The sequence below is a fragment of the Grammomys surdaster genome, unplaced genomic scaffold (genome assembly GCF_004785775.1).
Source record: "Grammomys surdaster isolate TR1022 unplaced genomic scaffold, NIH_TR_1.0 543, whole genome shotgun sequence".
Taxonomy (NCBI): domain Eukaryota; kingdom Metazoa; phylum Chordata; class Mammalia; order Rodentia; family Muridae; genus Grammomys; species Grammomys surdaster.
The window spans coordinates 1,302,532-1,323,415 of NW_021604962.1; the positions used below are offsets into that span (position 1 = coordinate 1,302,532).

General features: G+C 37.4%; 1 protein-coding gene across 1 annotated transcript in view; it reads right to left on the reverse strand.

Annotated features, from left to right (window-relative positions):
• Positions 1-20,884, reverse strand: part of Cfap69 (cilia and flagella associated protein 69) — a 68,104-nt gene that overhangs the window by 28,912 nt on the left and 18,308 nt on the right. Inside the window, exons 6-13 of the mRNA XM_028781766.1 lie at positions 19,288-19,386; positions 12,219-12,368; positions 11,945-12,122; positions 8,013-8,136; positions 5,233-5,281; positions 5,014-5,135; positions 3,314-3,530; positions 41-205 (exon numbers count right to left, since the gene is read on the reverse strand). Of these exons, the coding sequence (XP_028637599.1) occupies positions 41-205; positions 3,314-3,530; positions 5,014-5,135; positions 5,233-5,281; positions 8,013-8,136; positions 11,945-12,122; positions 12,219-12,368; positions 19,288-19,386 (1,104 nt within the window). The remainder of the gene's footprint in view (positions 1-40; positions 206-3,313; positions 3,531-5,013; positions 5,136-5,232; positions 5,282-8,012; positions 8,137-11,944; positions 12,123-12,218; positions 12,369-19,287; positions 19,387-20,884) is intronic.

The following is a 20,884-nucleotide window of genomic DNA, read 5'->3' on the forward strand; positions in this document are numbered from 1 at the left end:
CACCAAACTTTCCCCAATGGGCTGCCAAGCAATATTTTACCTATCAGTTGATGAATAACCCCTCTTTCACAAAGGTCCTTGTTCACAGTCTCATCTTCAAGATAAACCATGGCTCTGAGGAGCCGTAAAGTGTAACGCATCTGGGCAAACTTGTTTCCACGGCCACCTGTACCATGGAAACTGTTACCATGAATGAAGTGGGAATCTGTGGAGAAAATTCATAATTTAATTTATATTAAGAAACCCAAAGCCTGAAACATTTCAAGTAAATGTTCTCATTTATAAACAAAACAGCATACAATATATTTTAAGTATCTATATATTCAAACAGATAGGAAAATCCAATCATCTTTGCTTTTTTCCTTTTTTTTTTTAACAGAAATATTGGTCCTTCCCTCTTTCTTTCTAGTGTTCAGAATGGAAATATGCTTCCTAAAATTTTACCCAAAGATATCATTGTTTGTGTCTTTGGCGATGTTCTCCTGTTAGTAAATGCCATGTTTTAAAATAACTCACGCTGGGGGCTAGAGCTACAAACAATACATATTGTACTTCCAGAGGATCCAAATTCAGTTCTTAGCACCCACAATGGGTAGCTTACAACCAACTGCAACTCCAGCTCCAGGGGATCTGATACCTTTGGCTTCTATGGAACAACTGCATTCACATTTGTGCACACAAACACACAATTAATAATAAATAATAATAAATAAAAGTAATAAATCTTTTAAAATGATTTAAAGCATCATAGACTTGGGTCATTATTTTAGTTGCCTTCAGCATTCGTTTAAAAACAAATCACAGTTTATCCACTCACTGATACCAACACTACATCGAACATTCTATCCTAGTCCTGCATGGAGAAGGGGTTCTCTGGGTGACTCGAGTCATACAAGGAGATGTTACCTGAATCTTAGGAAAGTTAACAAATGAATACAATGCACAAAACCAATTGTTTTGTTGTTGTTGTTGTTGTTAAGTCTGTTAAATGCTATATAGTAGCTCATTTTCAGCTTAACCTGCATTTCTCTTATTACTTCTCTGGTCAAACACCTAAAATGTTTTCAAACATCTGAAACTTTCTGAGTAACATGGCCATCCCCATCTTTTCTATGCTTGTTAGCTAAATTACCTTCTTGCTAAAATACACATTTCTTAGAATGTTCAACTTGGACTCCTCATCAAAGAGTAGTAGCTGCTTCAAACTCTGGATTAGTATGTTATAAATTTTGTTTTATAGTTGTTTATAATCCTCATAATTGTTATCTTTCCCTTCTGCAGCTTAAGCTCCCAAGTTTTTAAAACAAAAATTTTCTCTCTTGATGTCTATCAGAATGATAGCTGTCAAGTATTCTTTAAAGAGTCTTACAGTTTAGGTATGCAGATTTAAGCTTTCATTTGCCACCATTTTCAACCAAGGTGAGAGAATCTAAATTTTTCATTTTCCTATGGAGGGTCCATTGCTTCCACGCAATCCTTCTCCCGTGGACTCTCAGTGTCTCTAGAAATACCGTCTCTCACAGCCAATCACTGGTCTATCCCTGGAACAGCACTCCATCATTTTAATCACTATAGTTTAGTGGCAGGTTTTGATAAGAAGCAAAGTAAAATTTCCTCTCCTTTTTGAGACAGAGTCTCGTGGGTTCCAAACTAGTCTTTAACCTGTTAGGTAGCTGAGGATGGCCTCAAACTTCTGGTCCTCCTGCCTCTACCTCCTAAGTGCTGGGATTATAGGTGTGTGCCATCCTACCAGGTTCTCAGCAAGCACTCTACTAACTGGGGTACATTCTTAATATTCTCTTTCCTTCTTGCTATAATATATTATTTCAAAGGTTCTTCTATAAGTAGCCTTGGGAGCAAGGATTTTTAAAAGAATTCAAGCACTATTGCATGTTACAATGGCATCTGGGTTAAATCTTTGCTTTGTCTTTAGTATGTGGTCAGAAACACATTATGTAACTTCTCAGACTGAGTTCTGCCCATCTGGGAAACCAGAGGGAGAACTGCAAAGTGAGTGAGGCCCAGCACACAGAAGGCACCAGTAACTTGTAAGCTACATGTCTTCTTATGGGGTAGCATTTTCCATTTTGGAGTATTCAGTAAATATAAAACAATATGAATGATGTTCAGACTTGTTTTATTTACTAGTTTAATAAGGTTAAGTTTAGTAACTTAATATATTAGAAGATAGAACATTCAAAGGATAAAATGTTATCTCCTTTGTGAATGAATACATGATTTTCTTCTCTATTTGTGAGACATGTTGCTCAGGCTTGTCTTTAAAGTCATGGGATCAAGAGAGCCTCTTGTCTCAGCACCTTTAATAGCTGGGACTTATTATAGTCTGGGTCTGGCTACTGCTGATGCAATGGAAATGCATCCTACAAGATTCTTTTCATCCAGGTGTGGTGGTAAATGTCTATAATTCTAACACCCAGGAAGTTGGGCTGAGAGGAGTATGAGCTTGTGGATAGCCTAGTGAATTTTACTAAGTCTTTTCTCCTTCTTTCTTACACCCCAAACCTGTTCTAGAGAAAAATTACTGGCAGAAAGAAATCAGATATTCCTGATCAAATTTGTAAGCACATAAATATATTCATTTTCTTTCTAAGAACTGAATAAAATAACAGTTGCAAACTGAGGCTTTTCTCTTTGACAGACAATATCTTAGAGCTAGTTCTTGTGGTAGATAACTAGATTTTAAACTTTATGAAATTATTTAGAGATTTGTGTCTACTTTAGCCTAAATGTATTTTCAGCTGCTGTCTGGCATTCAGTAGACAATGCTTGTTGGATGAATATACAAAAATATTGTTCAGATTAATTTCCTAAGTATAATCGTTGTATAGGACTCATAATACAAAAATTTGAATTAAATTATAATTTCTTTTAGACATTTATTAATTATATTTAGGATCTTCATTAATATTTAACTTTGAAATCTCGATGTTTATAAAACATTTGTTTTATATTTAATTATGTGTAAGTGTGGGGCCCTGTACACCTGTGCACATGAACGCAGGTGCTGCACAGGTCACTGAACACCTGGCGCTGGAGTTACAGGCAGCTGTGAGCTCCCTGACACAGGTGCTTGGAGCCCAAGTCAGCTATTCTACAAGAACAGTATGTGAGGTTAATTGCTAAACCATCTCTCCAGCCCGAAAATCTCAATGTTTATTAACTCATATAATACACTAAAAGAATGAATTGATGTTTTGGTTTTCTTCAATGTAACTATTGCTTTTCAATGCAAATACTGAGAGTTCAATTGAAATGCAGACTGGAGTCCTGACAGATCCTGAAGGGCACTCACCCTCATGCCCACACCATTCTAGAAATGCAAGGATCCGAGCATTGCCATGGCATGACATGTACTCTTCTATTAACAAAGGAGCCACTGAGGACAAGGTGGCAATTGCGTGCAGTTGTAGTTCTTCATACTGGGCTGCAGACCACTCAATAATTTTGAGTCTCTCAGGCTTTTTTACATAGGTCAACAAAGCCAAAATAACTTTGCCATCGATTAATAGCTATAAGAAAGGGCAAAATGTACTTTGTTAGGAGCATAATTAAAATGGCTTTATTTAATTTAGCAAAATTAATTCAAGATCTCAAATTTGATATTTCAGTGATAATTTCAAAACATTTCCCTTCTATCTGTGACAGTACAGATATCCCAAACACATGGAAACATAAAAAGACAACACACTAGCACCATCAAGGACAGCTTTGCAACACTAAGAGCAATGACCTCTTTCCTGGGGTGTGAGCTCTTCAGCCAATGATAGGAGAAAATACACACTAATCATTTTTGATGCAATTCATGCATATGCTTCTACATATAACAAAGTCATAAAGGCAGGAGATTGGAGGCAAATAAATGGGCGGGGTTTCTTTCCTCCCCTTTCAGTTTCCTTTTGCTTATAGTACTAGAGATCAGACCTGGGCCCTTGTGCATGCTGGTCCAACAGCCTGTCACTCGCCTGCACACCTAACCCAAAGGCACATAAACGCAGTGAGAGGGCACAGTGAGCTAATTGTTTCTTACATACAAATGAAAGAATTGATACATCATATCAATGACTGTCAGTCAGGTCATTTTTAACTAGACACTTAAAGATTTTATACTTCTAGTGAACCTAGCATTTCAATAAAAATTTAAAAATGAATAATTATAAGATAACTAATGGCAAAAGGAAATGGCCAGTGGTTATATAATCACTTATACTGGTTAGTGCATATTTCAGTTCATGAGAATGTAAAACACTGTCCTATATAATACTATTTTTCCTACTAACTTAGCATCAGTCTACATAAAAATTATGAACTTTGTTTTTAATTCTCTACTGAATTCATTAGCACATCACTTCATGGTGTATACTGAAAGCGAATGAGACTTGGAGTTGAGTAACAACAAGAATATTAGTTCTAGCATCATTATGAAAACTCAGTGGACAACATTTGAAATACTATATGACACAGAACATAGGAAGAGAGATGGGTGAATAAAAATGAAAGACGTTAGGCTTGTGTGGAGAAAATGTGGGCTCATAAGGGTCTGAGACCGGCATAGCAGAGGTCAGCAGTTACTGTCCATTACATCATCCCTTTCCTCATAGTCAGAGACCGATAGGCTATAGGTGCGGGCTGTGCCTGTGACTTAGTGGTGGAGTGCTTGCCTCGGTGGCAGCAAGGCCAGATGCTCGATCCTGAGCAACTGAGGGGTGGGGGACTTTGTTTTATGTTCTCTTAGATCTAAGATTTGAATATATTGCTCAATCTCTTAACTTCTACTATTTTTTTTTTTTTTGGTGTGTGTGCTTCAAAGTTATCCTCTGTATCTACTGTTTGCAAAGGACATTTTAGAGGACTACAATTCAAGCTGACAAGGTTGTTGCCTTCTATGGTATAGAAATGAATTGGTTAATGAAAGATTTGCAACCATGATTTTAAAAATACTATGCTATAATGTAAGATGCTTTTATTAACTTTCCTATTTTGAGTCATCTTTACCTGTACAGTAGTTAAATCTTTACACAAGATCACAATTATATTGAACAGCAACTTCTTCAGCTCGAAATCTTCATAGCAATTAAAAAGCTTAAGACTTTTTACCAAAGGATTTTGACTTTTAACTGTGAGAGAAAAACACAGAGAGGGAAATGAAAGCTAACGTGACACACAAGACTCACCAAGACACTCACAAAATGCTCAAGATGGTACAATTTTTACCTTCATTAAAAGTTGCAAATAGTATCAAATCCCTGGTAAAGCCACATTCCTATTACAAACACACAAAACAAGCAGAAAGGTGAAATTGGAACGGCAGTCAAGCTACAGGTGCTCACAGTTGCCTGCTACGTCATTTCCATACTGCATCCCATTTGCATTCTAACCCTACTAATAATGAACAAAAGCGAAAACCACCACCACATGGCTAGACAGCTTGAGTTTACTTAACTTAAACTCGCTGAAGCTCCTAAGAAGTATTTTATATTAGCCCATGAATACCTGGTGTGCTATGTGAGCCAGTGAGATGTTAGCACACGCCCACCTAGTTCTTACCTCTAGGTGATAACCACAGCAGTGGAGAGGCCAATTCTTTTCAATAGCTATTCTTTCAATGTTTACCTCTATCCCAGTCACTCTCCTTATATCAAAGGACAGCCAGGGAGAGCAAAACATCACTACTTAACACAAAAGTCCTGAATAAAGACCAGAGCTGCAAATACCTCAGCACAGGCAACTCATTTTTGACGAGACACGCTGAGTGGACTTTGCATATTAAGCAAAGTTTACAGGTGCACATAATACTGGGCTTTTGCATTGACAGTATGGTTTTTCTCCATCTTCAGGATTCACATGGCTCCTTTTAAAATGTAAAAATGTTATTGTTTTGGTTTATATTCATGCAATTACTGGAATGTTGACAGTGACAGAACTGAGAACTCACTGACTGGCCATGGCCTGTCAGACAAACATAGGGTCTATCTACATATGGAAGACTTTACTAGGTGTTATGTCATGGGACTGTTTATGGTGTTTTCACAGAATGAATTCCACGACTTTTCTTATGTTGGATCATTTGATGTACATTGACATGTATCAGGACCTTTATAGGTAGTATAGTAATAAGGCTGATGTGTGAATATCATGATTTTAATCATGTAATTATTTGTTCACTGTACAGTACAGAGATGGCTGAGGAGTTAAGAGTGGACCTGAGGTCAGTTCCCAGGACCCAGTCCAGGTGGCTCCCAACCACCAGTAACTCCAATTCCAGATGTTCCAACATTGTCTTCTGCCTCTTTGGGCACCTACACTCATAGACAAGCCTACACTTATACACATACACAACACTAAAGTATTCAAATAAATATTTTTAAACATAGAGAGAGTTAGCTTATGATATGTCTGGGTAGTTATAAAATAATCTTTGAACAAAAATATAGAAAGCATCAATCTTGTGCTCTCTCTTGGCCAAGTGGAAGTAGACATTGGAAGAAAGTGGGAGCTTTGATAAAGACTAAGAATTCACAGTATAGATTCTCATGCCAACTCATTTCAAAACTGGCTTTTATCCCAACAGAAATCCTCTTCTACACCTTGTGTATGGATGCTAAACTCAAAGGTAAGCCTACAGTCTAAATGGACCCAGGAATCAGAGGACAGAGGCAACTACAGCCAGTACAACAAAAGGCACAGTCTCATAGAGGAAAAAAACCAGAAGCAGAATCCAAATATGCACACAAATGCTCAGACTCTGACTGCTGCCTGATCTGTCCAAATACAGATAATTCTACATATGATAACTGAAGCTAGAAGAAACAAAATGAGATTTGAACCGTAATCTACCGTAGGTATGAATGCAGACAAGTCCAATGTCTACTCGTAACAAAACTGAAACAGTACTCTTCAGAAGCCTACGTCAGAATCCATACTCATAATGAATGGGAATACAGAAACTACCTAAACTAGAAATGGCAAAAGTGACTCAAAGGACTAGGAGTGCAGCTCAGTGGTAGAGTCCTTGCCTACCACGCAGAAAGCCCTGGGCTTGATCTCCAGAACTGAAAAAAAAAAAAAAAGAAATTCTAAGATCTGAAATACAAACACACTAGAAATGGTGTTTGTACAGTGGGTGAGACCAGGGGAATTAGTTAATTTAAATGTATAGACCAGTACAGCCAGCCAACCTGAGGACTAGAGAGAAAACTCTCGAAAACAGTGACGAGAAGCCTACAACCATATGGGATCGGTCCAAAAACTAATTAAATGTATAAGTATTTGGAATGCTATACCAAGTGGGGAGAGAGAATAAACTGAAAACTATTGATAAAAATAATGACCCAAATTTGTTCAAACCTGCTAAAAAAAAATTACACATGTAGGACATTCTATAAAGTATAAACACAAAAGGGATAACATCCTGGCACACTTAGTACACCCACTGAACACCAACGATAGAGGGGGAAAATCTTGAAAAAAAAAAGTTTAAAAGACACTTTCATATCAGGAAGCAAGAATTCCAAATAACCAGTACTTACCAGGAAAAGCAGAGAGCAGAAGACAGTGGAACATTATCTTTCAAGTGCTAATAGAGATTTTTTCAACCTAGAATTCTATATGCAATGAACATAAATTTCAAGAATTAAGGTAAATGACCAATAATTTTAGATGAAAGAAACCCAAGAGACTTTGTTGAGAGCAGGTACCACATTTGTACCACAGGAAATGATAAATTTCTTTCAGTCAAAAAATATCCCATATAGCTAGATAGGGAGCAACAGAAGAAAAACACCAGAAATAATAATATGAAAGTGCTAAAATACAGAGCAGATGCTGGGCTTCCAGCAGAACACAACAGAGTGGCGGGGTGCAAGTGTAGCAGTGACTATTGAGACATTAAAATACAGCTTAGCAGTGCAGTAACACACATAAATACCAAAACAGAACTCGGAGTACTCCCAGCATTTCACTGTTAAAGTTCATATGATCTGATATGTACTTACAATCATCGGTGCTCCAGGGTTCTGAGCTATAATTGTGGTGATAACTAATATATCATTTCTAAGCTGTCGCTCATAGTGACTATGCCCCCTCATAAACAGGTTTTTAAATACTTCCTTCAAAGCCCTAAAAAATAAAATATTAGAAAAGGATATCGTTATATGCAAAATGTTTGTGTTTCTTCAAAATTCGTTTGTGGAAACCCTCCCTTGTATGAACTGTATTGGGAAGGTGGGTTTAGGGGAAGCAGTTAGAACACAAAGGTGGAGCCATTATACAGGAATCAATGCCCTCACAACAGGAAGCCTGAGAGCTCTCTTGCCCCTTTCACTCCCTGTGAGGCAGGGAGTCAGAGCCTGCTATCTGGGAGAGCATGTTTACTGGAACTCAGCCATGCTGGCACCCTGAATTGATGTCTACTCTCTAAGACAGTGAGAAAAAGATTACTGTTGTTTATAAACTACAACTCTCTGAATCCTTGTTAAAGAAGGCTGAACTAAGGCACATTTCTATGGAAATACTTAAGCCTCTATCAATAAAATTCTACTTTTAATTTTAGTCTTTCCCCAAGTATTGCTTCTCTTTCTTTTATCCTTTCCAATCTGCTGTTGTCTAATTCACAATGATGTACCAGACAAGAACCCACTAATCTAACCACATACTGCTGCCGATGTGGCTGTTCTACGTGATTTAATCATGTCGAGTTAAAGCTTCTGTTTGTTCTTAGGATAGGTCCTCTCTTCTAGCAGGCTTCCCTGGGCTCTGCTGCCGTGGTTCTTGCTCGTGCTGGAGCCTCAGCTCTCAGCAGTCTGATCTACTCTTCCACTCTCATCATACTCAATTTCTTTCAGTTTTTCCTCCTAAAACTGATTTTTTTTTCTTTCCTATGCATGATGCTCTCTGCAAAAATCTTTTCCTGTGACTGATTCCTAATTGCTGAGATCTTGCTAAGGTTAATGAGCACGAGGAAGCATAAGTATAAGCCAGATAAATCATACCTTCCTCTAAGTTGCTTTGGTCGGTGTTTTATCACAGAAAAGAAACTAGAACACCGACTGATGAGGATGCAACTTTAAAAAGTGAGCCAGCTCAGTTCCAAGTCAGACTTCTTAGTAGATAGTCATGGTTTTTGCCTCTTGGGACCCATTTGCAGTTTTCTTTGTAATAACATTATATTTCTTATTTGGACATTCACTCTGCCTAGCTTGTGGTTCTATGGGGTTGACATCTAAAGAGTGGAAGACAGCACCAATAAATAGAGAAGAGCTAAGTCCTTAGGTTTAATGAGATCTGAATAAAATGGCTCACTTTTTAAAGTTGCATCCTCATCGGTGGGTGTTCTAGTTTCTTTTCTGTGATAAAACACTGACCAAAGCAACTTAGAGGAGGGTATGATTTATCTGGTTTATACTTCCATGTCACGGTCCATCAGAAGTCAGTGCAGGAACTCAGGGAGAAACTATGGCAGAAACCATGGAGGCTCTGTACTGGTTGGCTCACTCATAGGCTCATGCTTAGCTAGCTTTCTTGTACAGTTTAGAACCACTGAATAGGGAATGGTGCTGCCCACAGTGAGCTGGGCCATCTTACACTAGTTACAATAAAGACAATCATGCACGGACATACAGGTCAGTCTGATCTGATCCCTCTCTGTTGACTCTCTTTTCAGTAACAGAGACTGTGCCACATTAACAGTTAAAGCTAACTAGGACAGCAGGGTTGGGTTTTGGGATCAGTTGACAACAAAAACACAGTCATCCATATTATTCTGAAAAAGATGTGATACCTTGCAAAAATCTCTTTCATTATGATTATTATGCTTTCTTTTAATTGGTTATGTACTTATTTTTCTCTATAAATGTAAGAGAAGGTCCATTCTAGATTTTTAATTAAAAATCTATTTTAGTATATACATACACATACATTTATATAATATATAATAATATAATATAATTTATATAATATATAATAATATAATATATAATAATATATAAGTGTGTGTGTGTGTTTTGCTTTCAGGTGTGTCTTCACTACATCTGCATGTGTGTTACCAAGGGAGGTCACAAGAGGGCATTGGTCCCCTGAAACTGGAGTTATGAGTGGCTGTGAGCTGCTATGTGAGTGCTGGAAATCAAACCTAGGCTCTTTGCAAAACTTAACTGCTGAGCCATCTCTTTGGCTTTTATTTTAATTTTTAAAATAGGGTCTCATTATGTATCTCTGGCCTGGAGCTCACTCTTGAACTCACAAGAGACGTCTTTCTCTGCTTTCTAAATTCTGGGACTAAAGGTATGTTGCTTAGACTTTAGTTATATTATTATAACCTCAGACTGACCCTAGCACAACAGACAATAACCACATGTTAAATAAGTGAGTTATTTGAAACTTACTTGAAAACTTGTACACATTTTATTGACAATTTTAAATATACAATTGGAAAGGTAGTAAATACTAGTCAGAAACCTAATGAATAAATAGTTCTAGAAGTCTAATTTTTACTTTATCCATCTGTAGAGGCACAATTTAGCTATATAATAAGACATTTTTAGAGCAGCTTAAGGACAAGTGTGACTTCTCCTGGGCATGGAGGCATATAGTTGCATTTAATTCCAGTACTGGGGAAGAAAAAGACCATCCTCACTCAGCTATGTCGCATGTTCCAGGTCAATCTTACTACATAAAAACCTATCTCAAAACTCACAATACAGCAAAAGTATAGCTTCTTATTGTAGGCATAATGATTGTGTTCACTGTGTAAAGTTTACCATTGTGTTATTCAAATACTGATTACTCTGCCTTCATATCTTGTTTTAATCTGGTCACGGCTTTGTTATGTTTATTCTTAAAAGCTCCTGTCTCAAATTTGTAAAACCACTTCCTCATTTATTCCCAATAAAAGTCAACAGCCAATACAGAGCTTCTAGGAAGGGCAGAGAAAGAGTCAGGCCGTGAAGGAGGGAGCCTTGAGGGAGGTGGAGAAACTTATCAGGAGAGGAGAGTTGGATCAAGAAAAGATAAAACAATGCAGGTAAGATAGGGATGTTGTCTGGAGGAAGTCTGACCAGCTTGGAGGTTTAGAATGGAGTAACAATTACTCAGAATTTGGCTCAAGGCAATTTAATAAACCTTAGTCTTTCTGTATGGTTATTAGGGAATTAGCTGGTTAAGAAATACAGCCAACAGATTAATTCACTAATTATATTATATTAAAATAATTCCTTTTACAAATTGTACCCCATGTTGGGCACCAATTTGCTTTGGTAATTATTATTCTGGGGTTTTGCTACATCCCCTTGTTGCCTTTAAATATCTATTAGGGGTTTCCACCCCACTTTAGGTCATTTAATTCCCAACGAATGAAAAGACATAGAGACCTTTAGATTTATAATAAGCTTTAGAGTACTAGAGCTGGGCAGATATCAACTCTTTCTGCTATTTTGTCTACTTCCCTGTGGTGATCCTGAAGATATCACTCGCCATGTTCCTCCTAGGCTGCTCCTACTCCATCAGGCCACCCTCATGGCTTTGCTCTCACCATTCACCTATCTCCCTCCCATGGTGATTTCCTTTCTTCTTCCTCTCTCCTTCTCATGGTCCCTACCTCAGACCCTAAGCCCCAGGAATCTTAGCTCAACCCCCTTTCTTCTTCCAAGCCCAGGCTGTAGACATCTTTATTAGCCAATCAGTGAAAACTTGAGGGACAAAGTTTACATAGCATCATTTGGTGTGTATCAGAATCTCCTCCTGGGGGTGGGGCAACAAGAACTTGGAGGCCAGTATTTAGCATTTGACTACATAGCATAGTATGGAGATTTCATGAAATGCAGCCTTCAGATGAATCAAAATGTAATTGAACACAGATTCAAAGTTGTGGTTATTATCATTGGCTATGCTTCAAGGCAGAAGACATTCCTATCTATCTATATGCACTTACAGCAGGCATTCCAAGTTACTAAGCTGTTGTATAATTTCCTCCTTTGAAGATTTTTCCAATAAATTCCAAAGTACTTCTGATGAACGAAATAAAAGCTGTCCTGAGGGATCAGGGTCATTGAGGTGAGCACAGATTCTGCTGGCTGCTTGGGCTTTCACCATTAAAGTGCAATTAACTCCTGAAAATTAAATTTAACAAACTATTTATATTGCATAGTCTGTTAGAGCAAACTGTCGGACAATGAAATGTTTAAACTCAGTAATACTATACACACCAGAAGTAGAGAGATGCTGCAGAACTTTAAGAACCCAGAGTTTCTCAACAAGTTGATTCTCAAGCAGGAGCGCTGACTGTACCATTGCTTTGGCCAGTCCCCCGACCTCTACCATTTTAATCTTGTATGATGAGCTGACTTGCTGGTAGCCTAACAGCAACAAGGACACTTATTTCACTACACAACCATTTAACAAGAGAAACAATTTCAAAAACAATTTAAAGAACATGTGACATTTGTACAGTGCAGGAATGGACAACGTTTTCTATCAAGGGCCAGATGGTACTTACTTAATCTTTACAGGTTATTAAGATCTGTATTTCAACTATTTAGCTCTAGATGTTGTAGCATTGCATCATAGCAAAAAGAAAGCCATAAACAATATAAAATAAATGAACATGGTTATGTGCAATAAAATTTAATTTGTGGTATCCCAGTTTTGTCCTGTGGGCCCCATAGATTTTGGCCTTGAAATAAATGCACAGATTTTGGAAACATATCTTAAATTCTAAAAAACAAACAAACAAAAGCCAAAAACCAAAACAAAACCAACAATAAAAGAAACAAACAAGCAAATGCAACTATCTGTCAGTAAGTAGTAACTTTCTGTAAGGCCAAACAGCATGGTGGACAAATACTTTACATTTTCACTCTATGGGACAAAGTATTGATTCAACTCTTTTAAGGAATAAGAATTCTATCACATCAGTAGTAAATGAGAGGGGAGAAGTAAATGATTGTGAAATGATTGTGATTGGCTATTTTGGGGCAGCTGACTAGTGCAATCTCACAAAAACTTTGTTTTGCTGTATGTCCTATGAGGCCCTCCCACTTTTGCTGGTTGCACAGGTGCCTGCCTAACTATGCTTAGTCACAGGGATTAATGAAACCACAGTGAAGTAAAGCTATATTTTCTCAGTAATCACACTTATAACTCCTTGACATCTTGACCTTTGAAAACAACTAGAGTCTTTAACCTTGACAGAGTTCTGAGTGGTCAGTTTGCCTTAACTTTCTGAGCTTGGTCTCTGAGCCATAGACAAGGCCCTATTCCTGGGGTGGGTTATGTTGGACTATGTCTTATATACTCACTGGGTAAGTTATTAAAGTACAAAGAGGGATGGGCAGATTGCTCACCGGGTAAGGGCACTTGCTCTACAAGCATGAGAACTTGAATTTGAATCTTTAACACCAAGATAAAGAACTGGGAGTAGGCTGGGCATGGTGGCACATGCCTTTCATTTCAGCAGTTAACAGGTAGAGGTAGGGAGGTCTCTGTGAGTTCTCCACTAGTCTGGTTTACACAGAAAATACCAAGAAAGTCAGGGCAACATGGTGACATTATGTCTTAATAACAACAAAAACAGACAAATAACACTCAACAATAACAAAGATTAAAAATAAACAAAAAAGCATGGCATGACTACCTATCTGACCCCAGGGCTTAGGGGTAGAGTGGAGCCAGTCAGACTGCTGGAGCTCACTGGTTACCAGCTAACTCTAGGTTCAGTATTAGTCTCAAAGGATTAGAAAATGATAGAGCAGAACACCCAGCATCCTCAGCTACCCATACCCAATGTGAGCACATACCACCCAACACATATACCACACACATACAGCTTATGTTGTGCACACATGAATATGCACACATTTTCATATATACAAAATTTTAAAAATACAAATAATAAAAATTGCTCATAACTTTACAATTTAAAGATAATCTTAAGACTCAATGTATTTGTTGCTGATGTTTTAATATATGAACATAATTTTAATAGCACACTCTATATAGAAGTTTATACTCTACTGTAGTTCACTAACTTTTTAATTGTGTTTTCTTAGGATAAAAAATACTTTTCTAACTCATGATTTTGGTTGTGTAACTCTTTCAAATGGATGCCCCAAGTGCTTTATACATGTTATTTTTTACGAATGAGTTTCAATTCCTATAGAAGGACACAGTAACATCCAGGCTCATGGATATAATTCGTCTTCAGGACTATATATTTTCCCATCACTCTACTGAGGACTTTCCAGCTCTGCTCCCCGACATCCAGCCATGCCCATGGCTTGGAACCAAGTGAGCCACACTTAGTGAGGGACTGCCTACAATTCCCAATTTCCACAGTCCGGTCATACCAAAGTCACTTACACTCACTTCCCTGTACCTCAGAACTCCTCTCTCTTCTCTGTACTGCTGTCTTCTTTGTTTATTTTAAATAAAGGTTCAAGATATTCTTAACTTTTAACTCTATTTCTTTTGGTGTATGCCTGTGGCGATGTGTGCTATGACCCATGTGTGCTATGGCATGTGTGTAATGGTCAGAGGACAACCTTAGAGTTGGTTCTTTCCGGTGACTCCATGGATCCTGTTGATTAAACTCAGGTCACCAGTCTTGGCAGTGGACACCTTTACCTACTGAGCCATCTTGCCAGTCCTGTCTTCTTTCCTTTAAAAGGCATCTCTATATTGCTGAGCTGATTCTAAGCGTGTGGTTTTTTACTTTTATTTTTATTGGATATTTTATTTATTTATTTACATTTCAGATCCCCTTTCCCCATTTCCCCCCCCCCCCCGCCCCCCCATCACACCCCCTCCTCCTTTTTGCTTTTATACCATTTTAAAGCTTGTGTTCTTAATTACAACTTCTCATGTATGCTTCAAGGTTTTCACTTTTCCATTTCCCATTAGGGGCTTCTAGCCTGTTTGCCTACAAACTTCATTTCTACATCATAAAGCTAATAACAAAACCCAAATAACTGTACTTTGATTTTGCTTCCAGTTAAGCTATCCCACATCTTGTTTTCTTTATCATTTCAACTCTAAATAGGAGTTTGTATTTATGAACTGCCCTTTGCTTCATTCTGAAGTGACTCCTTGTGTTCTCATGATCCTTTGATAATTCTATAAGATCACCTTCATCAACAGATCTCAGACTTTAGCTACCACTTTCCAGATATGACATTAGCATGAATTTCCCCCCATCATTACCTTGAGATGGATAGTTTTGTCATTTTATGAGATACAGAGATGTTGTCATTTTTAGGGGATGATTACAAATAATCACGATGTATGACAGGGAGAAAACTAAACTGGGAGCTCAGACTCAGAAATCTCTATCTTTCCTTTCCTTTTCTCTATCTTTCTTTCTCTCTTACATAAAGTGAAGGGGGTTGAGAGGAAAAGGGGGGATATAGAAATATAAGAAATAAGAGGAATGGGGGTAGATTTTACATTGGTAGAGATCTTTATATATCGATGTAGATTTAAGGTTGAATTTTGTTATATTGTTATATAAGTTTATATATTGATACAAGTAAGCTTTCATTGGTATAAATATTTATATATTGATACAGAATTTAAGATTAATTTTGTTACAACATGACATATGTATAGTTCAACTCTTGTATAGGTATTATGCACATGCAACTCATTATAAAATACAAGGTTTAGTCGCAGTCTGTTTAATGGCTGCTATTGCAAACTGTTTAAAATAACTAAGTAATGCAAGTTAATAATCAGTCAAACTCATGGTCATATTAGATACTAGTTTAGGTAATTACAATAAATTAACTTTCGAGGTGGTCAGCTGTCTCTGTCATTTCTATAATTTTTGTCATTCCTGCACTTCCTACATACTCAGGTAATTTTTAGTGCTCCTCAGTTCTCAGATGGGATTGAATACTAGATATTCATAGTCTTGCTATAAGCTTAAATTGTTTAGGATTTAAGATGATTTTCTAGGTCTAAGAAGATGTCTTTATGTTAGTAATACAAGTTAGAATAGAAAATGATTTAGATACAAAACTCTGAACTCACCAAGATTGGGATAGATGATAGAATACTTTAAGTTGCCAAATATTTAAGAACTGAATATTATAAATGTATAAATGCTTTCATAGCTATTATAATTCAATTCAATTTATATTAGAAAGAAAAACAGCTGTATATTGAACTAAGAAGGGGAATTATACAGAGAATATCTTGTGTATTGTACAGATGCATCACCTGTCAATTAAAAAGCCTATGCCTATGGCTTAGGCAGAAAGCAGAGGTGGAGAGAAAGAATTCTGGGAGAGAGCCAGAGGCAGGAGATTTGCTGGAAAGATGTGATGAGATGGATACATGGTAGCTGAGCACAGGTAGCCAGGCATGTAGCAGAATGTAGGCTAGAAAAAAATGGGATATTTTAAGTTATATCTACTCAGAGAAGAGCCTAGCTATATGGACAAGGTATTTGTAAACATATTTTGAGTCTCAGTCTTATTTCTGGGACCATGGGTCTGGGAGAAAGAACTAGGGCCTAACTTCAACACATGTATTCGAAACTGTTGTGACAATCTCAATGTGTTTGATGCTTACAAACACAAGGCTTCTCTCCAGTGTGTTATTTCACACACTGGAAGGGAACATGGACACGGAGGCTTTCTCACATTATTACGTGCATAACGCTTCTCTGCAGTGTAATGCCATGCATGTCTCTGAATAGAAGATAAACCACATGCTTCTCCACATTGCTTATGCTCACAGACTTTCTCCACAGAGGAGCTTCTTTCACATATTAGAAATGAAAGGGAACAGCCAAAGCTTCTACAAATACACCTTACATTGCTTACATATATAGGTTTCTCTCTACCATGTGCTACCAGATATGTCTGAAAGTCTGACAGACATATAGGCTTTCCCATTTACTTATCTATATATGGCTTCTCGTCATGATGTATGTGCCCTTACATGTTTTGGAAACACTGGGTATGGCAATGGTTTGTGTGTATGTGTGTTCTTTACATTCATTTTTGTGGTTTTTCTTCTCTCTTGGCACTTATCTGTTCTAGTGTGAGCAGGCTGAGCTTAGGAGGGTACATTTGGAGATGAAAAGCCAATATCTACTTCTCCACAATACAAGGTTTTCATTGTTTATGCCTCGTGGAATTCTCTTGTTCACAATATAACCTAGAGTCCAGCTCACCATTTTCCTACACTGCTCACATTGATTTGCGTCCATAATTTCTCTACCATTTGTGCCAGGAGCCAAGACTTTGTTGCCCTCCTGCCTGTGACAGGATATTAGTTAGATAAGCAACCTGAGTTAAGAATGTCTCACTACCCTCCTGCCTGTGACAGGATATTAGTTAGATAAGACACCTGAGTTAAGAATGTCTCACTACCCTCCTGCCTGTGAGAAAATAGTAACTAGATAAGCATATTGAGCTAAGAAATGTTTGTGGGAGCATTTCGGTTATAGGTATCAGAAAATTAGAGATGTTGGTGGGATAGCCCTGGACCCTTAGATAACTTTCCCGCCTGCTTGTCTTTATAACAGCAGCCTGAACGATGAAGTTTAAGGGTTTGACCGGACGTTTAGACTGGCGGCTTAGTTTTTGTGTCCCTCCCCCCCCCCATTCTTTCGCCCTCTTCCCTAGGGTCTCGTCGAATCTCCAGTGGGCCAGTGCACATTTGACCTTTTAGGTTTCCCCTGAGGTTTTTGGTTTTTTTTCTACAAAGTTCTAGCTTTCTCCTGTTTGACATTTTCTACCTTCCTGGTGTCCCAGGTTCACTGTTCTCTCCTGCAGCCTGCAGCACACCAGGTCTCAGACGCACACGTGGAATCTCAATGAGGGCGGTGCCAGACAAGGCGCTTCCTCCTTTTGAACCGTTCTAGTCTTTGGATCCCTTCTGAACCTCTCTTATTTCTTTGGATCATATTTTTCCACCCTCAGTATGAACACCTTCCGTAGTGTTCTTCTTGGTCCCTTGCGGTTTCCATGACTTATTTTCTGACTAATTCAACCACTGACAGGTTCAATTTTCATTTCTACTCAGCGAAGTTCAAGCCTGTTTGTCTTCCCGGATGCTTTTCGTGTTTGTGTCCACCCTACACTGTGTTCTCTAGTCTGTTTATCTGAGACTTCACACTGCATATTTAATTGTAGCGGGTTGTGTTCTCATGCTAATTGTGTTATCTGAAAAAAAAAAAACAGTTTACAATGTCCTGCACATAGGCTAAAGAAGCCTGCTCCCAGTTGGCTCTGATTGGGAAATAAAGTTGACAGCAGCCAATGGCTGGGCAGAGTGAAAGAGGAAGGACTTTTAGATTTCCAGGACAAGGGACAAAGGGAAGAGGAAGGAGAGATTCACCATGACAGGGACACAGAGAGATCAGAAGTAAAGGCCTGTCAACGTATAAGAATCTGGGGCCACTTACCCACTTGGGTCAGGGGAAATAAAGGGGTTGTGTGCTGTGGGGAGGTTTAGAAGTGTCCAGCCATTGAGCTAGTGAGGCGTATTAAAAATTAAGCTGATGTGTGTGCGTGTGCGTGTGTGTGTGTCTTTCATTCAGGAGCTCTGGCTGGTGGCTAGAAACTGACAGGAAATCACCTGACAGGAGATCTAAGCAGATTAACTATTCTCCTACATTTCCTACATTTAATAATCCTCTTAAGTATTTCACTAGTTCAGATGTCTTCTCTTGTTCTCCTTAGTCACAAATTTTTAGACTACCATAGATTTACTTTTATCTATCTAAAACATATAACTTTAAAATATCATTTATCTATTCTCTCTTACTATATTAATTGCAAATTATATAATCAGTGAAGATAAGAAGTATGTCTTAAATAACATTATATACTCTTAAGACTAATGCTTGATAATCTACTCATAAGTATACATGAAGATTTCCTAGCTATAACATTCAGAATTCTCCACAAACATAATAAAGAATGGCACCAATATTACTAATTTAACATTTATTTGGGTGGGCTGATAGTGAGAAAAATAATTTTATTTACAATTCTAAGTAATACTATTAGTAACAAACTAAATATGCTATTCCTTTATCAACTGGGCCATAAATATTTACCATCAAGATAAAAGTTTGATATAAACTTTCAAACTAAGAACAAGGAAATTTATACAATTTTTAGAGATAAGAGGTCAAAGCTATACAAATTTGTTCTTTTTATGTATTGAATCCACTAAGCTCAAAGTTTAGTGAAATATGAGATGATATTTTTTTTTGTTTTCCAAGGACAAAAGTTATCATTGAAAGATCAATGAAAAATTTACCTGGAATACGTTTCTTTAGTGGTTCTGCATGATAAAAGTCAACAATACACTTGCAAATTTGTATCCGTAATGCAGAACTTGGTATTTTCATTAATTCACCTGCCAAAAGGATAAAGAAAAGCAATATAATATCATGTTATAAGTTTATTTTAAAATGTAAGCATAGAATACTGATATTATAATAATTAAGATCCCATCAGATACATTGCGTCATGTAATTGCATGTGGGATCTTATGCATGCTTTGAATTACTTCATATGAAAGTATATGTTGAAAAAGTTCTTGTTACGTGTTGTTTTCATGTTAATATTTACACAACCATGATGTTACATTAAATTCAAGAGAGAACTGAACAAATGAGATATATAGTGAGGGAAAGATGTAGAAAGTTGTTGCTGGCAAACAGTATACTGTTTGACAGTCAATTCAAAAATAGTAAGTAGAAAGTATACTTCAAATGATCAAATATAGTAAATACACAATCCAGGAGCAATGTGACTTGCCACGTCCCAAGTTATCAACTTCATATAACTATGTTGCTATATTTTCAGATAATTAGCAATGAGAGGTTTGTTTATACCATTTTCACCACAAATATGTGGATAATGATCTGCACTACAACAAATTATTCCTTCAATAGGGGAATAGAATTTTTTTGGATCAGTGATAGATTTATAGAACCACCATCTTACATATGTTCTATTGTTGGGTGAAATGAGGTGATACAGTGCATGACAGCATATGTGAACATACATGCACATGTGACTACATAATACTTTGAATCTATCATTATTTGGTATCTCAATCATTTCAGCCTGTCATTTCCAGAAAGAACAGAATGATACTAATGACACAGATACTGAAGCCAAATTATCCAAAACTGAATTCTGGCTCTGCTACACATTCCCTTTGTAAACTAGTACTTTGGTTTTTCCATCAAAAAAAAAAAAAAGGCATGCCAGTTACTACATTTAAGAATGCTATAAAGACTGATTTCATATGAGACAAGGGCTGAGAATAATGTTTAGCATATTGTTAATTGCTATGTGTGATAGCTACTGTTTGATAAAATATGGGTTAGTATTCTTTCTAACTAGACTCAGAAATTTGTGTTCCATGGTGTATTCGTTCCTTAATGTTCCATGTTAGCTTTGCTCTCAATTTGCTGGCAGACAGGACTCTGGGGCAGTCTTTGTCTCAAAGGCAATAATTTTATGTTCAAGTTTTCTGGGTGAGGGTGAAGGACACGGGATTTCTTTTTAGCCATATCTATATCATTACTGAATTCAATTTGGCTAACTCAATAATTCAAACTAGACTGCATTCACTCATTTGAAGTTCAACAAGAATGTCTTCCAGGAGAATCTGAAGGTAATCTGCAGGACTCTGTAATGACCCATGCCGTCTGGATACCTAAGGACAACCAGAGTCAGCAGAATCAGTTTTATGATTAAACTGGTTCAGATTGGATTCTCTGAGCATAAAAGGATAAAGAATTCTTTTAAGACTGGGCTTTCAGTTGGGCCTTGTGTAATGTTCACTTCCATCAGAGTGGGCATATGTGAGGGAACATGGGGACAGGGTAGAGGACAAGGCC